Raw genomic sequence first — 23015 nt, forward strand, 5'->3', positions numbered from 1 at the left:
CCATGGGTACTAAAATCCGAGGATGCTCAGTTCTCATGGTCAGCCCTCTGTGTCTGTGGGTGTGGAATCTGTAGATATATAGGGCTGACTGTACAAGTAGAATCTGCACTTAAACTTAGCTGGACTCAATTTATGCTTTGTGATCTTGAAAATGTTAACAAATTTAAAATTCGTTACTGTTCATTAAATTCGTTAACGAATTAAGAAACCCAAGGATTTGGTCACTGGAACCCCCAATCTGTAGCCAGTAGGTCAGAAGCACAGGTGACAATCTGGACTTGTGATTGGCGTCTGAGGTTGGCGGGGAAGGGGACACAGAGGGGACAAGAGTCTTGTAGGACTGAGCCCTTCCCCTGTGGAATCTGATGCTATCTCTGGGTAGACAGTGTCAGAATTTAGTTGAACTGCAGGACACCCAGCTGGTGTCAGAGAATTGCCTGTTGGTGTGGAAAGCCTCCCCACACATTGGAATTGGTGATCAGAATTTCAGCTGCACAGGGTGGCCACTAGCTCATACAGAACCTTTGTGCAAACTGGGGAAAAGGGGTCCCCTTGGGCAGATGCATTTTGGCACACAGTTTGGGGAGCAGACTGGTACCTGGGGGATTTATAAATTACAGCCTTTCCTTGCCCAGGTAGACACAGCCCCAGGCCAGACTGCACCATGGGACTCAGTCATCTTTGACCTCTTCAATGAGTGCTTGGTGCAGCGATGCCTTGTGTCACCCTCCGTGTGACCTTCACCCCCCAGATCTTTGCTGACCTCCATCTTGGCAGTAGGTGGTCCGTGGTCTGGAGCCAGAAGGAGTCATCCATCTGCACTGGTGCAGGGTGTCAGGGTCAAGCACAGACCCAGGACTGCTAGCACTTAAGTCCTTCCCTATCTCCCCTTTTATTTCTAATTCCCCAAGTTACACAGTAATATAACCTATAAATTCTCCAGGTGATTTCAATATACAACTCTCCTCCACCATCCCCTGACTTACAACTACAAAGCAGAAATACTCACCCCTGGTGCACATTAGAATCACTTTCGGAGTTAAAAAAAGAATACCAATCCCCAGGCCCCATCCAAGGCCAATGAAATCAGAATTTCTGGGATAAGGCCCAGGTATCAGCATTTTAAAAACTTTCCCAGATGTCTTAGCCCGTTAGGGCTGCTATAACAGAATACCATGGACTGGGTGACCTAGAGGCAACAGAAATTTATTTCTTAAATTCTGGAGGCTGGGAAGTCCAAGATCAAGGTACCAGCAGATTGAGTGTCTGGTGTGGGCCCACTTCCTCGTCCTCACATGGTGGAAAGGACAAGGGAGCTCCCTGGGGGGTCTCTTTATAAGGGCACTAATCCCATTCATGAGGGCTCCACCCTCATGACCTAACTACCTCCCAAAGGCCCTTCCCCCATATACCATCACACTTGGGATTAGGGTTTCAACACATGAATTTTGGGGGGACACAAATATTCAGTCTATAGCACCAGGTGATTCTAACGTGCAGCCAAAGTTGAGAATGCTCTTCTAGGGTTAGTCTCCCTTGGTCTCCACATTTAGCCAAACATACGTGTCATCTAGTCCCTTGCTACTAGGGCTCTGAAAATATTTCCTTCTAAATACAAACAAATATTTTAGTCCAGTGATAGAGAAATGAGGCCGCCTTTAGAGACATACCATATGGGTTTCCCCTGGTGGGTATACATTCAATGGAGACATCCGCTTTGGAAGAGGCACTAAAGGAGGCCTCTCTCTTATATATGGTTCTTTGAGGATTTTTCTCTGTAGTATCAGGGACAGAAAAATGGCCAACAAGATCAAGCCCAGAATTGCCATTAACACTATGAACCATAACTCGCTGTAGAACTCCGTGCTTTTGTTCCCTGATCCTTTCTTTTCTCCAGGAGTTGTCAGCACCAGGCCTGCAAAACCCAGGGACAGAAAAAGGAAACGCTATTTCAGAAGGCAATTTTGTGATTTCTTGCTCTGTTGTTTAATAAATTAGAAAGGCATGTATAGTGCTTTGTTGCACTTGTGTTCAGGCTGGGGAAATGGTGCAGTGGGTCGGTGGGTGTAAGGAGAACTTTACAGCCCTTGGGAGACCTTGCTGACACCTCTCAGGTTGGAAATTGCAGCTGCCTTGGCACGCTCCCGGGAAATACAGTTGGAGGGGGGATGAGGGGATTTTTTAAGAGGGTTACCAAAGTAACCTTGGGAAAAGCCTACTTCGCAGCTGTGTGCCTGGGGAGCAGTCCTTTCTGGGCTCATGTGAGGGTTGGATCCCAGACTAATATTGCTACAGAAACCCCATTACATACACAGTCAATGCTGTGTGGATCCAGGGTTCCCTCACTTCATGCAACAGCCCTGTTCCTGCGAAGTTTCTTGCAAACTGGATTTTGAGACGTGAGATACCATCTTCCATTGGGATGTTAACAGCTTGTGCTCACTAACATGTGGTCTTTATAGTACTTCTGGTACTCTGGCCTCTCTGTTAAGTAACAAAAGCTCTGCAAGTCATCACTCAAATGCCCTGGGAGAGCTTCCTAGGGATGGAAATCCTTTAGCAAAGGGACCACTTACCTTTGATTTCTATTCAGGTGTTAAGAGTTCAGTTGATGTGATTCTCTGCACATGAGGCTGATAGACGTAGCTCACATTTAATGAGCATTTACCCTGTGCCAGTCCCTGTGCTAAGTAAGGGCTTTCCAGGGATGAAGGATCGAAGGATGGGGAGTAGCAGGACTGTCAAGTCTGTGGTTGTGGGAAAGCTGGAATGAGCGGGGCAGACTCGGAAAGGCTTATGGGGTCACTGCAGAACAGCGTTAAGCTGTGGAATCGCCGTCGGCCTGGCAATCTGAGTGGGAGAAAGTCTCAGAGATCATCTCCATCCCAGCCTTTTGCTAGCACCAGCTCAGAAGCCTCTGGATCCACGCAGCCGCCATGCAGGCTGGCATGCAGCAGAGGGCCAGGGAGCTGCTCTTCTAAAGCCAGTGCTCGTGGCCAAGAGGAAGAAAGACAGACACAGCTGTAAACGCCTACTCTTTTGACAGCCTTCCCCCTTTGCAGCCCCTCAAGGACTGGATGGGTCTGCTTGGCCTTCACACCCACATTGTCAGGGCAAGTTGATTAAAGGGGAAGCATTTAGCACTGGGGTGAGGATGTTTAAGGGAGGGAGAGAAGGTGACTAAAATTAAAAATTGAACTCCATGAGAGGGGGGCTACACTTTGCTAACCCTAACTCTGAATCTGGAATATTATCGTTATTATCAACACAAATTGGCATTAGAGTATTTTCTCTTTCCTCTGGCTTTCTCTATAAATTCACTTTTTTTGGTGCACAAATTCATATAGCTCTTGATTGACAGAATTTGTGGTTAGGAGAGAACTTTAGTCATATCTCTCTGCATCTACAATTCAATGATTTGGCATTTTAAGAGTTTACCCTAACTCCTTGCCTAATGTAAGTTTCAAGAGGACTTAAAAAAATTCTTACAACACTTAACACAATTTCTTCCATATGGTGTATGGAAGATGTATAGATACATATGTATAAACAAACATGTATGCATAAAGAAACACAAATATGTATAAACAAACATGCATGTTTCTTTAGGAAAATGAGTAGATACTACACTAAATAGGATTTGAGTTAAATGTTTACCAAATCCAGTGCTGGTATCATATTGAATCAAAGGTGTCTTAACACTTCCTTCATCTGTAGTGCAGATGACCTGGAAAAAGAAAGCTAGACAAAGGTAAATGAGTCAGTTATTCAACATCTACAAACAGTGGGCACAGTTCCAGAAAAGCAATGTATTATAGCATGAAGAAGTCTGAAAACAGGATTCCACATCAAGTTATGAGGTTTTACCTATTATGCAAACTTATTTCTAACTTAAAAACTATCAAGAAAAACAGCTATCATTAGTGTAATAACGTATATAACATATATGTTATTACATATATGTTACCTATATAATAACATATATATATGTAACAGAACTAAAGAAGTTTAGAGATTATATAGCAAAGGAAAAGAATTATCTGAAGAATAAAGGCTAATTCACAGAATGTATCTTGTTATGCATATAATCTGAACCTGTTCCTTTAAACTTACAGGTGTTCCTTTCACTAGGCAACCCAGAGTTTCCTACTAAGCAGGAAGGCTCAACAGGGATCTGGGAAATCAAATGGTCTAAATACCTCTTACAGTAGCCAGGAGCCTGAGGGAAGTGAGTCTTGTAAGTCACACAGATGATTAGAGGCCTGGCCAGGGGTAGAACCCGTATTTCCCAACTTTCAGGCCATCTCCCCATCCCAACAAACTGCCCAGGTGACCAAGAACTGTGACCATGAACATGTGGAGCTGAATTGTTGTAAAAATGTTACCGATAAGTTTCAAATGCTGTGAATGCAATGCTGGAGCTCATTGTTTACCTGCCCCTTTTAGCGAAAAGAAATAGTACATATTTTCAAGGAAACTAAAAAAAATCAACCACTAATGAATTCACTGTATAAGACCAGATTGCCCAAAAGGGCCTCACATCTATTGGTCCTGTGGCCATGTTTATCATTAGAAGATACTTAGTACCTTGCAAAGCTTTTTCTCATTTCAATTTAAAAACAAGACAAACAGAAGAAGGACATGTAATGAAGTAGGGAGAAAGTATTCAGTTTTAGAGGGAAGAGCGTTGTTGTTTCAAGAACAGATACCGATGTTGGTTAAGGAGAGCCCTTACTCAGGGTCTAAGATTTGGGGATGGTCATGGCCTGATTATGCTCTCTTTGGAGGCTGTGGATGCATCGAGAGAGTCTCCGAAGTCCCTGAAAGTGTGTTATTTTGGGATACTCTTTGCCTGTGGGTTTTATTTCTCTAGGGCACATAACCTGCCCTCTGGTCTTGTTCCTGGGGACCCTCACGTCAGCAGAGGCAGTGCTCAGAGGACCACATCAGAAGCGTCATCAGGAAAACCTGATTGATGCCGGGCAGTCGCTTTCCCACGAGAAGTGACCACTTAACCCAGGACGTGTTAATGATGACCATCGGAGGTCACCTTTCAGATCATCAGATTGAGCATCTCGGAAAGCTGGGAAACCCGGCTTCTCGTGCCCTGAGAAATGGGAATGGGAAACTCACTTCTGTCCGCGGTCTTTGGGATGTAGAGGGTGGTGTCGAGGCCGCTGTACACGCGCTGCCCTCCATCGGTCAAGACGAACTCCTTCAGCCGCCCGTTCAGCAGGAAGGAGCCACTCCAGTCCACACATACCACGGATAGATTGCTGTCCACCGAGAAAGGGGCACGGTACTGGGGCACTGTTGGGAGAAGGAGGTAAGTTCTAAAAATAGTTGGACGAAGGTTCTAGTTCTAAAAATAGTTGAGAGAAGGTTGCAAGTTCTAAAAAGAGGTGGAAGAAGTCTCTAAGTTCTAAAAATAAGTGGGAGAAGGTTGTAAGTTCTAAAAATATGTGGGAGAAGGTTTTAAGTTCTAAAAATAGTGTGCTTTTTATTTTAAAATATGAGCACACATTTTTTTTTGTCCTTGCTGGAACCCTTCCTATTTCCCTTACCGCTTAAAGGAAAAAACTGGCTTTGGGGGTGAAAAGAAAACCATGGGAACGCATGTGAAATGCTTTCTCAGCAATGTCGCACCTGCTTTCCAAACAAAAATCAATGGAGAGTGGTGTTTTATGAAATACAACTATTAACATACAATGGTTCTGCTCATCAGCATAGCCCCGGAGCTTATATTTTGTTGCATTTTCCTTCTTTTAACAGGTAAAGTATCCTTAACACTATTAACTACAGTGGATAGCTATTTTTCATATCAAATCAATATTTATTGCTACAAAGCCCCAAGGACTAGATGAAGTTAATATTTTATTTTCTCCTAACTAAACTGCTTAGATGGTGAATTATGTTCTTTTGGCACCCATTTATTTTTAAAGCTTTTTCTTGAGCCGTTCGTTTGTTTTCTAAGATAGTTAAAAAGCCTTGCAAATAGCAATTCGAGTATAATAATTCATTGCCCTGACTAATCAATCAATAGCACAGTACATTAGTATATAATCAAGCCCAGGTCTCCTAAGTATTGTATCAGATAGAGAAGCAACGTTGTGTGCATTTAACAGGCATGAGAACTTTTCGTTTTTCAACTCCTTACTACAATAAAGGAAGAATAATCCTTAACTGAGGCTCATCTTTTAAATGACTCATTTTTGTAGGAACAAATGAAGGGATACCGTATCATCTTGTCAAGTCAGAAGAGATTTATTTCATGAGATCTCATTTTCTCCAAAATAATCAATACATTTGTAAGAGCATTAAGATCCAGCTATATATGAAATTGGCTTTTAAGAAAAGAAAAAAAAAGTGAGTGGTAGAAATAAATTGGATATCCTTTTTTCCTCTAAAAATTAAATCCATCTGTTGCTGATGTGAGGAAATATAACAAAATAAGGAATAATTACGCTTTTGTGACCATAAGATTCAACCATGAAGACAAATTTGATTCTCATCTTTTAAAATAAGATATTTTCATAAAGTTATAGGAAAATTTTTCTGCAAATACTGAAACAAGAGCTATCAAGCCCTCTTTAAATATATTTTTTAACACAAATTGTGCCTAATATCACAATGGAACATACGATTGTATTTGTCTGTGGCTTCCCTCTGTCACTTAATTTCAGTAGATTTCCACTTCTCCCCTACATCGTAACAGTACAGACAAGGAGAAGGCTTGTAAACAGTACAGAAATAGAAAGGAAGGGGCTTTATTTGCCTTGCAGGATTTGGAGATCTTCCTGAGGAAAAAGAGTGATCAAACTATCAAAATAATCAGGAATAACGGATTTGAAGACTGAGAAAATGATAACAGCTACTATGCCAATAAAGTAGTACAATGCAAGTACAATAAAGTACTTGATGTACTTTATTTTATTTAATCCTCAAAACAATCTTGTAAGAATGAGTTCCTAATTTTCCATGTGAGGAGACTAAAGTTTAGAGAGATCAAATAATCTGCTTAATGTCAGTAGCTGGTAGGGGACAAAGGATCTGAACCCAGGCCTGCTTAACGCCAAAGCCCGTGTTTTTTTGTTAAAATCAGTACACATGTATTTAAAGGAGCACGATTTACTAAGTCACTTTATGGGTGCCCTTCAGTGGTGAGTGGGTTCATCCTGATTGTTAAATATTCAGGAATTTTGTGAGTTGGTTATTAAACCCAGCCACTATTAAAAATTAAATCATATAAACCTAAATAAATTATATTAAAACAAAGGTAATAAATATTAAAACTTTGTAACTTCTTAATTATTTCACTACCTTTTATTATCTATGCTCTCATGCTGTTTAAATCTATTGTATCGGGATGGTGGAAATATTACATAATGGTACACGATCTCTTCCCAACTCTGTGTTCAGTGCTGTCACGTTGGCAACTTGAGATCAGCCAAGCAGGAGTACTTTACACCATGGAAATTGGTGAGCGCTTCAAGTCAGGACATTTTTCTTTCATGGAGGCCAGGCGTTAAACATTTACACCTCACCTCTGCTCTTCCACTGCAGGTGTAATTCAGGCAGAGGGGGCGGAATATGTTGCTAATGCTTCTCTAGACCCTTTTCTGATCACGTTTATATAAAATTGCAAATACTATTTTCAAAGCATCTTCTGGTTTGTATTCTTCGATCCACATTTTCTCTCTGCTAGTTTGTATAATGAGTTAAAAGGAACATAAATGGTATTGAAGCCCCATACAACAGCCAGTGCACTATTGTGTTTTTCCATGTCTGTGGATCCAGTAAACAGATTAAGAGAACGCTTTCTCCTTCAGTGCTACTGCAACCTTCAGCCACTTCTTCAAGGTCAAGGAAGAATAGAAAGGCAGGACATCTTAAATCTGTTCATCCAGCATAAGGGGAAAATGTCTGGCAATGACTAAGTTTCACGTTGAAAAAGAGAATTGGTGACAACCTGCAAACCTCACATAGCTGTTTTGGCCTGGCCTTCTGGCGATACACACACAAAACCTGGAACAAGTAGAAAAATTGGCTTATAAATATACAGATCTCCCTTGACTTAGGATGGGGTTACGCCCGATAAGCCCATCATAAATTGAAAATATCCTACGTTGAAAATGCATTTAATACACAGAAGCTACCAAACATCATAGCTTAGCCTAGCCCACCTTAAACGTGCTCAGAACACTCACGTTAGCCTACTGGGCAGAAAGCATTTAATGCAAAGTCTATTTTACACTGAACGATTGAGTATCTCCTATAATTTATTGCAAACTGTACTGCAAGTGAAAAACAGAATGGGTGTCGGGTATGGAATGGTTGTAAGTGTATTGGTGGTTTACCCTTTTGATGGCATGGCTGACGGGGAGCTGCCCTCAGCATCATGAGAGAGAATCATACTACAGATCGCTAGCCTGACAAAGATCAATATTCAAAGTTTGAAGTATAGTTTCTACTGAATGTGTATCACTTTGGCACCATCGTGAAGTCAAACCATTGTACATAAGGGACAGTCTGTACTGTAAACGGTAATTGCTTCTCAAAGCTGGTGGTGGTGTTTTGTCCCATTCCTTGTATGGAGTAGCATTTTTTATTAAGTCAGAATTCATTTGACTACACTTTCATTTCAGGAATAAGTGTTTCTCACAGTTCTTTATGGGTTTGTGAAGGGAGGATACCGAGAGGAATAGGCAAAAAGGTAAAAGGAGGTTACACAATTAGGCAGTAGACGTTATGAAGAACGATTACACTTTGCTTTGATTATAGCTTGGGTGACAAAGGACACTGATTGCGTGGTGCCAATGGTAAACGTGAGACGTTCTGGATGCGTTCACTCACTCACTAAACAACACATTTTGGGTATCTAAGACTCTGCCCAGTGCTGGAGATAAAACGGAGAGAATGAGAGCCAAAGGAAGCGCACATTCAAGGGGAAAGATGCGCCCTCTGTCAGGGGTCTGCCCAACTCAAGCTGGTTATGAGAAGTTCAAAGGGAGGCAAGGAAGCTGGGTGTGAGCGTCTGGATTTCAAGCAGGGAGCTCGGGGAGGAGGTGGCCATTTGGGAGTCAGCCTTCGGAACTGAAGCCCTGGAGGAGATGAACTCAGCTGAAGAGGGAAAAGGTGAGGCGGGAAGGAGAGGAAAAAACAAGGAAGGGGATAAAAGGGAAAGTGTGAGCAGAGAAAGTTTAGGGTTGAGGCTTCAAAACCTTGGTTGGTGGAAGATCAAGCAACAAAGTTGACTATCACTGAACATCCAAAGACGCAGGTTTCCCAGGAGAGACTTGTCATGAAAACTAAGGAGAGCCACTTTCTACCAAGGATTGAGGCTTCAATCACGTTGAATGTTCCCAACGTTCCCCAATGTTCCCCCAAAAGCCCACTGGATTATCAGTGTGGAGGTCAAGGGCAAAGTTAGGAAGAGATTTTCATACAGGGATGAGGTGGAAATCAGTGTGGAGGAAGTTAAAGAACATGTGGGAAGAAAGAAAATGGGAAAGCACTTGAAGACCATTCTTTAGAAGAGTTGTGCTCTGTGGGGAGGAGCTGGGGCAGGAACCAGAGGGGAAATGGAGTCTGTTCGCTTTAACATTAGAAAGACAGAAGCAACAGTGATACACTGAAGATTAAGGATAGAAAAATGATGAATAGTAGTGAAGGAAGTGGTACTCAAAGCACAAGAGGCAGGTTTATTTCAGATGGAAGGACCACCCCTTCCTGCCGTGTCCCTGGCGGGAATGATGCAGATGCAGGACACGTGGCTGTCTAGGGTGGGAAGGGAGCAAATTACTGACTGATGACATTTCCTTTCCTGGTGAATTACGAGGCAAGGGGTTCTGCCAAGACTCTAGGGAGAGGTGGGTGAGGATTGTATAGGCTTGCGGGAAAGGGATGAGAAGGAGTGGAAGGTTTGAGGAGGGTGGAGAAGGTCTGAAATCTCTATTACAGAAAGTAGGTGGTGAGTTGACCAGGTTAACACAGCAGTACCGAGGGTACTGCTGAGCTGGGTGATCCTGAGCTTAGAGTAACACTTCTACCTTCTAGGTGTGGAAACTGGAGGGACTTAAGCTCTGGCTTTAGCTCATCATATAGCTCCAGGAGCCTCACTTCAGATTCTAATCAATGTGAATGGCATCCTGGAATTGTAGTGCACAGTCCACAGCCCTGCCTCAGTTTTCTCACCTATAAATTTGGTTAATAATAGTACTTAACTTCATAGGTTTGTGGTAAGGATTATTTGTAAAATGCTTGAACAGTGCCAGGAACGAGCAAGTGTTCTCTAAAAATGACCTCTTGCGAACACCCTGCCATGTTACTGCTCAGGTACATTAAAGTCTTCGTATGAGGCAGTGAACTTTCACGAGTGCATAACTCTTACTTCTAAAAATGTCAGTGCCAAATACCGAAGATGAGGTTATAATCTGATATAATGTTTCTGGAAAGCAAATTTGCAATAAGTGTGCAAAGCCTTAAAATTCCTGATGTAGTAAATTCCATTTGTTGCCATTTAAGAAGATAACCAGACATTCACACAAAGATTTGTTCACAAACTTTCTCACCACATTTATAAAAGGAAAATATTAGAAACAACTGAAATGCCCAATTTATTAATAGGTTGGAATGTTATATAGCCATTAACCTTGGTGGCTAAAGAGTTTTTAATGCCATGGGAAATGCAAATAAAATAATGTCAAGTATAAAATGCAGACTATGAAATTTTCATTAGAGTATGATCTCAGCCATGTAATAACAACTCTGCGTAGAAAAGGGATTAAAGGAATGAATTACGCCAAAATATTAATGGTGGTTGCCTCTGGGTGTGGTGGGATTATAAGCAGGACTGGCTTCATGGTTGTGTGACCTGCGCAGATGCCCAGGACCCCTCATGTAGAAGAATTATGGACTTAGTTTGATGCTCTGCTGTCATTATCTTGAAATTGTTAACGATTTTTGAACAAGGGGCCCCATATTTTGATTTTCCAGTGGAACCCACAAATGACGTAGCTGGCTCTAATTACAAGTACTTATTTTATTCTTAATACCTTTTGTATTTGCCATTTTAAAACAGTAGACATATAAACCTTATAAAATCTGAAAAGGACTTATTTTATAGAAATGTCAGGAGGCCCCAACGGATTAGCTAATTGCCCTTTTCTGCACTCAGTAGCCCTTCTGCTTTTCCTGGCAGCGCCGTATATCAAAGCTTTCCAGAAATGCGAGCTATGACGCCACGTCATTTGAAAAGAAAAGGAATGGCAAACTTCTCTAAAAAGTTAGCTCAAAATAAAGAAAGAAAAAAAGTCATCTTACCCATGTATTAGCTTTCCCTTAATTGGTTTTCATCCCATTGCTACATGAAAAATCTTCCTAAATTCACTCTTGATCTCCTGTTATTGAATCCAATGGGCATTTTTCCCCCATAGTCATGTTCACTGATGTCTCAGTAGCATTCGAAGGAACTGAACACTCAGCCCTTTTAGCAAACTGTTTTCCCCCTACCTTTCAGGACAGGCTTCCCCTGCGGCTGCCCTCCTACCTTTCTGGCTTATGGCGGCAGCCACTTCTACTCACATTCTTTTTGGGTGATGAAGCTGATCCAGTCAGAGGCCGTGCTGCCCAAATCATTGTGGGCCACCACCCTCAGCTTGTAGGTGGTGTAGGGCTGGAGACCCCCGAGGCTGGCTCTCAGCGCTGGCCCAGCGTACTTTGTCTCGGTTTGGCTGGGAGTACAGGGGGTGGCTGAATCCGGGGGGCAGGCCATGTAGAGCTGGAGCTCATAGCTGGAATGAGAATGGACACGTAAAGAGAAAACAGGCAAAGGAATCAGTCTCACTCTCTTTTAAACCTGTTGATCTTTTGTTCTCACTGAACTGCCAGCTCTTTCAAATTCCCATTGGTGGGAGACTGTTCTCAGAAACACTTTATTTAATGCTGTTGGAAATGGGCAGCAGATGGAACCAGAGAAATGATAAGAGAAGTCACATGTATACACATGTTGCTGTCCACCCAGCAGCCAGGAATCCTTGTTGGTAGAGATAAGATATTTCTCTCTTTTTAGAAGAGAGTGATAAAACTGTTCTTCTCTGTTGAAAATAAAGAATATCTTTTTTTCCTCCAGATTATCTTGAGTGAAATAACTTCTGTGGTCTTTCAAACAGTGGTTCATTACGACATTTTAAATTAGATCAAGGAAATTCTGATTTAGTCACAGAAGTTCCTTATGTTCTAGCTGAGCCCTGTAGAATGAAACATTCCAGGGAACCATGAGGAAGAGCACATCCTTTCAATGAATGGGAACACACTGCCTTGTCCTTTTTTATTTTTTGGATGCATTGCGTGGCATGAGGGACCAGGGATCGATCCCGTGCCCCCTGCAGTGGAAGTGCTGAGTCTTAGCCACTGGACCGCCAGGGAAGTCCTTGCCTCGCCTTTCTTATTTAAAGAAAATTTTGTTGTTCACCTTGCTATCCTTAGCTGATTTATGATTGAAACACTTTGTGGGGAATGTGACCACTCAAATCAATTGATTTGTCTAAGTTGCTATAGGTGTCTGTTCAATCAGCAAGTCTTCCTTGGGGAGGGCTGGGTAGCTGCGTGTCCGTGTTCATGCCTTATTTCGGTTTCTTTGTCCTTTTGGCTCTCCCACGCTACCTTTGAATGACGCCGTTGGGGAACAGTGGGGGACTCCACTGGAAGGAGGCTGTCCTCGAGGCCAGTGTCTGGATCTGGGGACAGGACAGTCCTGATGGCGGAGCAGAAGGAGTTCTCAGCTCTGCTGTTGGCCCTTGGCTGCAACAATTGAAGCAAGTACAGGCCTCCACCCCAATGGAGTAGGTCGTGAAGGGCTGCAGGCCATGAAGCGTCTGCTGGGTGGCCAGGCCTTCAGCCAGCTGCAGGAGGAGAGAGAAGACTAGATGAGGCCCAGTGGCAAGTCACAGACAGTTGGTTCATTTTTATCGTGTACCATGCGTTCTATGAATAGAGTGCCGTGCTAGTTGCTCTGGGAGATGCACCCTGGCATCTATCACAATATTTACCCTGAGGAATGACCAATCCAGCTGGAGAGGCATGGCCTAAACATGCAAAAACATGCAATGAGATAACAGTTTGATAGAAGTTTGAGGCAACAGGGTAGAAATCACAGGGAACAATGTTGTCTATTACCATAAAGAGATATTAGAAAATGGCTCAAAAAATCACAAAATACTGACCGGGTTCTGTGACCCTCAGAATGATGCCTTTTCGAAAAACAAAATCTATATTTGAATTATATTTATTATATTATATTTCTAAGTCAACACTCACTAAGGTCCATATTCTGCCATTGTTACTTGCATGTAATTTTGGGGTCAAAACTCCCCTCAAATCCCCTCAAATCTTAGAGTTGAGTATTTAAGAGCTTGAAATATATATTATCTATTTGTATATTTACATATTTAAGAGTTTGAAAGTCCATGTCTTCCTCTAAGGGTATGGATCTGTATGAAATATGGTTTTTTCTCAATTATCTTTGTTGCATTATAAACTTTTTGGTTTCTCTGGAGCAAATATTTTTACCTTATTGTGCTTTTCCTAAGTGCTCTTCGGAATAGAAGAGCTCAGAAACTAGAAACTCATTTTCACATTGACATAAGCAACATTTAATTAAGAAGAGCTACCTGTTGTTTAAAAAAATGCATACAAGGCACTCCAAATAGAAATTATTTGAGTTTATTAATATTATCATTTTATAAGCATGGATAATCAAGGGTTGATTGTATTTACATCATCTATATTTATTGAATCGGAAGCCTTGTAGAAAATATGCTAATATTTCTTTAACATTCCATACAAGACTTCCTTGCATGTGAGTTATCTTTTGAAATTGTGTTTCACTACCTGCTACGCTGGCCTCAGAGGATTTCTCCACACTTGCCAAAATTGTTCCCTCGATTGGTCTAAATAATTTATCATGTCATACCAGGATCTGTGCAATTTCTCTATGAGGTTTGTGTGAACAAAGTATTCTAATCTATACTTATTTATGAGAAATGTGAGAGTGACACCAGCTGTCCTGCAGAGAGAAGAGACTTCATCCCCTGGCAGGTAGTCTCTTCATTTAAATAATGCAGGAACTGGTCTAGTTGATTATTTAGTGTCCCTTTCAGTGACCGACTTGGCTAAAACACAGTGTGAAAGATGATTTCCCTCCACAGACCATCCTGTCTCCTCGATGTGCCCCAAATGTGTTAATACACGAACAGCGGAGTAGGGCTGAGCTGAGCTGTTCTGTTGTTTCTTCCAAAGACCTAGAACTTTCTAGAAGTCACCAAAACAAAGTCTGAGATTTCAGTGTGCTGTTAGAGATTTGCTCGTGCCAAAATGGGGATTCCGAGGATATCCTTTGCTCTACTTTTTCCTTTTTCATGTTAAGATTTACACCACCAACAGAGACCCTTTGTTGGCCCCTTACTATAAGCCACTACTACGCTGAGTGCTTGACATGTGTTTTCTAATTAAATTAATTCAACTAATTTGGCTATCTCTAAAGTCTTAGGTTCCTTAAAAGATCTGTGGAGTCTTTAATACCACATTTAGCCCTCCTCTCCCAGAGCATTTACATATATTCTGTACGTTTCCTAACGCTATTTCTTTGCAGAGGGATCTTTGGGCCACTAAGGTCACCACAGGGCAATTGAGAACAGATGGATAAGAAAGAAGTATCAAGGGGAAGAAAAAGCAAGGACACCATAGTTTGTGATTTTTCCGTTGTGGAGCACAGGCTGCGGACGCACAGGCTCAGCGGCCACGGCTCACGGGCCCAGCCGCTCCGTGGCATGTGGGATCTTCGCGGACCGGGGCACGAAACCGCGTCGCCTGCATCGGCAGGCGGACTCTCAACCACTGCGCCACCGGGGAAGCCCCTATGATTTGTTTTAAATAAACCGATCAGAATGCTGCTGCTCACCACCGTTTGGGCCCCGCTGGTATCGTTGGAGAACAATCTGTAGAGACTGACAATCCCGTTGGGCTTCTGCGGGGCGCTGATGTTGACCACTGCTTGGGTGGCAGAGACCGCATGGAACTTGGGGGCCCTGAGACCTTCCGGGGGGGCGGGCCCAGTTCTACACCGCGTCCAGCTACTGGAGGCTTTTCCTGCTGAATTCACGGCCCAGACCTCAAAAAGAAATCAGTAAGACCAGTCAAAAGCCTGAAAACTTCAGGCTGCAGAGAAGTTGGCAACTCAGAGCAACTGAAAACAACAGAATGAGATAAACTTGCATCTTGCAACTTTGTAATTGCAAAGGAGGGCGGGTCCTTCCTGTGTTTAGCCTTTGACCCTGTGAACACAGAGGGGGTCCTATTAGAGTCCCGATTTCTGAACGCAAGCTGGCTGATGGCTGATTTAAGCCTAATGAAAAACTGCTCATCTCTGTGCGGGGTGTGGAGTGATTTTGTCAGCTTCTGCAGACTGGATGGATCTGCAGACTCCATAAAACTCAGCAATTCTTAAACCCCGGCCCCGCCCAATCTGCATGAAAATTGAATTTTCCTTTCATCAAGGAGGGAATAAACATATGGAAGGAGGTGTAATCTTATTTATCAAGCACCATTTGTATAATTAAACACGAATATCCTAAGAGGTTGCCTTAGGTCATCATTTGCATGAGTAAGTGATTTGTAGAATGTCAGGTACAATAGACAGAGGAGATGGATGTGTGAGTGGATAGGGTTAAATTAGGCCCAATAATAGCCAACCACACAGTGATCAATCAGGATGATAGATCTAAACAGCAATCCGAGCAGACTGTCTGCACGTCTAGGAGTCTTCCTTAGTAAGCTTTCATGTTGTGCAGGTCTGACCTCAGGAAATTGTTCCCTCATTTGGTGTCTCTGTGTATTTATATATGTAAACACACACACACAAATATTACAATATATACAATATATACGCTATAGATAATAATTACAATATATACCATTATATGATATATACATGTTTTATATAATTATATAGGTGTGTGTATATATATATATACATATGTATAAATTTGTTCTGAGCTTTTAAAGACAAGTCTGGAAAACTTGTTTGATTCTATAGTACACACGTTCTAGGTGTGCAGTGTTAAAAGAGCATGCAGAATGTTCAAAATACGAGATATTTAGAAAACACTGTAGGAGAATACTTTGCAGTGAGAGTTTAGTTTCATTTTTGTTTATTTTGCTTTCGCATCAATAATAATTTTAAGAGAATAAATAAATATTGGAGAGATTTTCAGTACTTAGGCTAACTTCTATCAGTGTTCCTGTACTTTTTTTTTTTTTTTGCAGATTTCTTTGTAAAAGTAAAATTTCTGATGTTGAATTGCTCCTGGATTGCTGTCAAATGCAAATCTCCAGCCTCTTGCTGATAGGATTGTCAGAAACCCCGTTTTCTCCCCCGGCTTTATTGAGAAATAGTTGACATACATGCCACATTTTAAAGAGAGGTAACTAACCTACTTACAAAGCAGAACCTGTTCTTTTCAGAGCTCTGATCCATTTCTCTCATAGTTTGCATAATAACCACTAACATCTGTATAAATTCTATACTTTACAAAGCACTTTAACAAACGTTCGCTGACTTGGTCCTCACAACACAACCTCGTAAGGTGGCTGGAGAATGTATTATTAGCCCCTTTTACAGATGAGGAAATCAAGGCTCTGAAATGTGACTCTCGTTCAAGGTGACAGAAGTCACTAGAGCTGAAACTAGAATTCTACTCGCCAATAAACTTTATTGCTCTTCCCAGTAAACTGTGCTTTTGATTCTGTATGTCATCCATACACATAAATAAGATACTCAGGATCATGAATATGAAATGATTTTTCTATAGACAATTACCTACCTGCAATTCTGGATTGGGTAAAGTCTCTTAGCTTGCAAGGGTAAACAGACATGCCCAGGTTGTCTCGAATGATAGAGGTTTGTTCTGATAGGCCCAGGAAACTGTCTTAGCAATGGGAAAGCTAGGCTCCATGGAAACTAGAGTACAGGGCAGAACACAACTGTAGCTGCTCTTAGCATCCGCTCTGGAATGGCCATGGTCAGTCTTACAACAGGGAGGGTAGCTATAGGAGGTAATTGGTGAGGAGGTCAGATTTCAGGGCTGATGAGAAGGAGTCGTGGACTCCCCAGTCTGCTCTAGACCAACCTCTGTTACTGTGAATGTCTTGCGGTGGAGTATTTTTGATTACACGACGAGTAACAAAGACTGAAAGGAAAATATTCTTGAGAAAGGGATGCAAAATAAGGTGCACATATTGATATCAAATTCTTTGCCAAGAGAAGGGCTTTGGTTGGTTGGTGATTTAAGGGTATACAGAATTTTAGTGGGGGCCACAAAGGATAGAGAACACAAGGAGGAAAGTGCAACCAGGCTTGACAAAAGTTCAGCAAGTTGCCAATTAATTACTGAGCATCCCATCTATTAAGGCTTTTTAATGCTGCTGTTGGCAGATGGGACTAGACCTCATGCCTTTCTGCGCTACTTGGGCAAACGGGGGTGGAGGAGTCCTAGTTCCAAAACGTAATTTAATCCATGGTATTTTCAAATACTTGCATCTCAATAGTGTGGTATTTTGCTATGGATCTTGAGAAATATTCTCTTCTAAAACCTAGGCAATACAGAATTCCCCATCAGTAAGTGGAAATGTATGTAGGATCTAGCGTCTTTTGTCTTTGACAAGAGACCTTCATAATACAGTGCTTTTTTCCTAGTCTTTCTTTTTAGTATTCAATCAATTTGAGATCAAAATAGCATTCATATAAATCAACATGCTTATGCAAAGCAGGAGCAGCCTATTTACATGAGCTCCTCTGGAAATGAAAGCTGTTACAATGAAGAGAAAGCTGTGCTAATGAAGCATTATGGATTTCACAGATCTTGCACCAACAAGGCATTGTACCTTATACCAAACCACCAGAAGAAAAGTCAAAAAGAAACTGTCAGTGATATTCTTTCTTTCTCTCTCTGTCTCTCTCTCTCGAGGTAAAAAGTCCTTTATCCAAAAATCGCTGTAGATTTTTGTCTGTGCCCAGCTAAGCAAGAGATAGAGGAACTAGGGCTTTCCTGGTGGCTCAGTGGTTAAGAATCCGCCTGCCAATTCTGGGGACTCGGGTTCAAGCCCTGGTCTGGGAAGATCCCACATGCCGTGGAGCAACTAAGCCCGTGCGCCACAACTACCGAGACTACGCTCTATAGCCCACGAGCTACAACTACTGAAGCCCGCGCGCCGAGAGCCCATGCTCCGCAACAACAGAAGCCACAGCAATGAGAAGCCCGCGTGCCACAACGAAGAGCAGCCCCCGCTTGCCGCAACTAGAGAAAGCCACGCGCAGCAACGAAGACCCAACGCAGCCAAAAAGAATAGAGTAAAACAGTAAAATAAAATAAATAAATTTATTAAAAAAAGATAAAGGAACTAAAGTATCGTTCAAGGTTCAGGATAAAAATACTAACAGATTATGCTTATGATTTACTTCTACTGAGAAATAATGGCCCCAAGATTTGGGTCCATCTTTATATGGTAGAGAAAGAAAAAGCAGAGATCTTGAGTGGGAAAATTTGAGTAATATGCCCTGATCTTTTATTTTTAACGAATCAAGAAATTAAATATCTTGAGAACAGACGTAGAGTTGCCTACTTTGTCTATCTCAATCTATCCTATCTATCTATCTACCTATCATCTATCGCCTATCTATCTACTTGTTACCTAACTGATAAGCCAATCCACCTGGTTTGTATCCCAAGATTCCCTCACATCATCATTGAGTATATAAACAGTGCGTGAGCTACTCACAAAAAAGAAGGGACATTTTAAGAGCTGGAAACAGAAGTACAGCTTATGAATTCCATGGCCAAGAGAAAAAAATATAAGGATACTTTTATCTTTCGTTTATTCAGAATATCCTTAAACCCACAGCATTAGTGGAATTGAACATATTTTTTTATAATAAAAAAATTAGATGATTAAAATTTCCACTAAAGTAACTTATTATTTGGGTTTAATGAACATGTGTGTGTACACACACACACACACACACACACACACACACACACACACATAAGAGTTAGGAACTTCCCAATGCAGAGCTGTTAAAAATGAGAACAAGTCAGGACTGGCCAAGTTGGGGTGTTTTCCTCTCTAACGTTTTGGGTGAAACAGCGAAAGGAGTTACAATGTAAGAAGACGTCATGGAAAACACAGGTTAACTATTTGAATACATTAAAAATAACTAAAATGATCTAACCATAAATTCTATAACTGACTAGTGAAAGAATAGATCTATTTGTTCTCAATCTAATTTTTGATATCTAACTAGTGACTATTACCATCTTTATGCCGTTTTCCATTAAAAAATAAAATTGTTCTTTTATTTACTCTGCTCCCCTCCCATCCCCCAGGTCTAATCACTGTAGTTTGCTTTATAAAGTTTTAATTACATGAGATGTCAGCATCTGTCACCACGCTGCCCAGATCTCATTGCTGTGGAAACAATGGGCTCAGTTGTTTGTCCTCTGTTGAAAACTGCCTCTTAGAAATCTGCCTTCAGAGGAGTCTTTGTCAAAATGTGTTCCTTGGCTACAATCATCAAAATCATCTTGCGTTCTTGTAAGATAATTTATAGTGAAAAGATCTCAGAACCTGCCTTTTTAACAGATTTCCAAGTGATTCTTGTGCCCAGTCTTATTTGAGAAACATAGAGAGCTCTTCTCTATAGAACCAGGTACACAAATCTAGGCACCATACATTTTTTCAATTTCTGTTCATGTGTTGTCTATTTAGAGTTGTACTTTGCATTACTTTTGTCATTACCTTCAGCCATTCAAATAAGCACACAGCATGTATCTGGTTGCATATGTTACAACTGCAATGATCACCACTGAGTTTATTACAGTGGCCACAGTTCCAAGCAGAACCAGAGTTCACTAGCTTTGGAGAACAACCATTTGCTGTCTAGTTTTCACTCCAGGTGCAAATTTCTTGAAACACTGATCTTTCTGGAACTTGTTGGGTCTATTTTTTCTTTACAGCCCAGATGAATAGTATTAACTATTCTAAAATGCTCCTAGTTCCTCTCATACAACATTTCTCCTTCTAATTTTATTCCAGAAGGAAAGCAAGATTTGTGAATGGAAGCACTTGTAATAAATTTTGTGAAAGAGAAAGAGAAGGACCCATGACTCTGCCGAGGATGGGAGAAGGGGAGATGCTTCAGAAATTCTCTTAGAGTGGTGGCCCGTTGGGTGCTTATGTTACTGACCTAGTTATGCTTTAGCACAATTTCCACACTTAACTGTAAAGCAGTTTTCATTTCAATGCGTTGTTTCACTCAATGGCTCATAGCTTTCTAAAATAACATTCCCCAGGACTGATACTTTCCAAGTGCAGCCTCACTGCAAAGAGAAACCCTTAATGTACATTTCCACATTTCCAGGGTTTCTTGATGTGTTTTTCCTTGATCGTGGAATAAAAAAGTCCTTAATGGTAAAAATACCTTATGATTCTTTTGGCTGGGGAAATGCTACAAGTCTTGATGAGACCAAGAGGCCATACCTAGTGATGCGTTCTATACTGTTAGCATCCAGCTGATGTCTACTTGGTCTTGTATTTGCTATCATATTCCATATAAAAATGGATCACAGGAATAAGCAAATTCAGCCAGTGATCTTTCACAAAAACCCTCTAATCTGTTGACTCCTAATGTAAGTGACAGTGGCTATCCTTGTCCTTGAAGCAATTTGAGATTTTGCTTTTTCTTCCAGGCTGTTTGTTATGAGTTGCAGTATAACTGCTACTCTCAGAGGATTAATACATGGAGGGATTTTTCAGTTCTCTGCAACTTCTGTGATATTCTAAAACACACTTCCTTGTGGAATAATGATAATTTTTGATGAAACAGAGACATTTCAACAATATTGTTTCATATCAAGCAGCGTTAGGGAGGCAACATCATTATAAAAACTGGAGAATGTGAATATATTTTCGTGACGATTCACATCAGAAGTAAACAAAAATCCAACATGAACAGCCATGCCAGTAATTAATAAGAAGAGTAAATAGGTTGCATGTTAACAGGCAAACAATTAAATTATTTGTTTCTTAGGGGCATGTAATGAGATTGTTATCACACTCCCAGAAGAGAGACAAATAGATATTAAAAAGGTCTTTCCGGTACCTGTATTGGCTGAGGCCAACAGCTAATTCAATAGATTCGATCAAAATCACCTCTTTTTTCACTGCTCCTGATTTATGACTTGGGCTGTAGTTAGTCATCACTCACTGCAGTTTGCTCTCCAGCACTCATAAATTATGCCTCATAAATAGAAAGATACAATCAAGGAAATCATATCAATTCATCTACAACCTTGGAGTATATTTTCCCATGGCACTCACGCTAATGTCTTTTTAAAGGGTAGCTTGCCGTGGGTTTTGAATATGTGCGAAGAGCAACATGCCAAAACGGACACGTGGTTAAGAGAGACTCGTGGCTAAAAAGGGAAGGCAATAAATCTGAAATGATAACAAGACTTTTTAAAAAAATTTCATGAACAGTCCTGTAGGCTGCAGTCATAAAGGAATAACTTGCTGAAAAGCTCTGTGTAGCTATCTGTTTAACCATCTACCTATCTGATTTTCTTTCCTCATCAGGTGGACTTTTCTCAGCATCTCTGTTTGCATGGTGCTTTGCTGGGTCCATTAATAGTTATGCTTTTACAGATAGGGTCCTTGCCTTCCGGGCTTCTTTAATCTAAAACACTTCGGATCGGACAAGATGGAACACAATTTTAATTGAATTCTGGGACCCAGGGGACGAAGGGTACAGCAGAACATTGTGTTCCTTTCTACCGGTGCTTTTGAAATTCAGAGATGTGAAGCTAGTAAAGAGATTATAAGACGTTTTCCTTGCTAGAAATGGGTGTCTTCTGTCACTACTGCTGAGCACACAGCCTTGCCCTTTGTGGGTGCTCAACAAATATTAATGGCTCTCTTCTAAAATATAAGGAGGGGAAAATTGGCTTCAGCATTAGTGGGGAATACTGAAACTAGCTTCCATGTGATGTTCGTAATGATAATGAAAATTTGGAATTTATCATACTCCTTTTTATTGCTTGTGTCTGCTCTCCCTGAGAGAAAATAGGAACCCAGTCCCATCCAGCTCTCATGGAGGATACGTAAAAGTAGGTCATGGGTTTATTGAGCACTTATACTTTTATAAGGGTATTACATGTACTCGTTTATTTCATCCACTCAGCAATCCTATGAGGCTGGTATTAGCATCATCACCAGTTTACACACAGGGAAACAGAGGTACGGAGAAGTTTATGCACCTTGGTATGTGGCAGGGCCAGCCTTCTAATACAGGTATGTGATGTAAAAGCCTGAACTCTCTACTTTTTTCCATTGAAGGAGGGTCTGGACACATCTTGTAAGTGTTTGAGATCCTGCCCTAGAGCTGTCATTGACCCCTGCACGGGCTGGCTGTTTCTGCAGAGAACAGCCCCAAAGTGAGGTGGTGACAATGACCGCAAACATCACAGCATCCATACCTGCTGCCACGTGTCATGCTTTAAACAATATTGCATGTTATACAGAGGCAATTGCTACTCAAATACTTTCCCTACTGTTCCAAACATGTGTAAAAATTCCGCTGTGTTAACTGAGATCATAACTATACCCTACTAACGTAACACTGGAAACATATCCTTTCTCCAGAATTAGTTGCTACAGTAAGCTAAGCTCACAATCACCCATCATGATTAACATCTCAAGAAGTGATAGTATAGTTAACTAGGTAAGATTATTTATCATCCGTACTCACTGAGCCATTCTATGTTCCAGGCACTATTCTATGAGCTGGGGAGACAACAGGGAACAAGGCTGGAGTTAACACCCTGTTAGGGAGAGCCAGCCAATAAACACAAAACAAAAAGGAGATGATACATGCTAGAAAGGAAACAACTTACAGCCTGTAGCAA

General features: G+C 41.3%; 1 protein-coding gene across 1 annotated transcript in view; it reads right to left on the reverse strand.

Moving 5' to 3' along the window:
* The window catches only part of USH2A (usherin), a 737336-nt gene that overhangs the window by 42706 nt on the left and 671615 nt on the right, over positions 1-23015 (reverse strand). Inside the window, exons 55-60 of the mRNA XM_060127145.1 lie at positions 14960-15169; positions 12664-12902; positions 11584-11792; positions 5134-5310; positions 3658-3741; positions 1671-1915 (exon numbers count right to left, since the gene is read on the reverse strand). Of these exons, the coding sequence (XP_059983128.1) occupies positions 1671-1915; positions 3658-3741; positions 5134-5310; positions 11584-11792; positions 12664-12902; positions 14960-15169 (1164 nt within the window). The remainder of the gene's footprint in view (positions 1-1670; positions 1916-3657; positions 3742-5133; positions 5311-11583; positions 11793-12663; positions 12903-14959; positions 15170-23015) is intronic.

Source organism: Lagenorhynchus albirostris, chromosome 2 (assembly GCF_949774975.1).
Source record: "Lagenorhynchus albirostris chromosome 2, mLagAlb1.1, whole genome shotgun sequence".
Lineage (NCBI taxonomy): Eukaryota > Metazoa > Chordata > Mammalia > Artiodactyla > Delphinidae > Lagenorhynchus > Lagenorhynchus albirostris.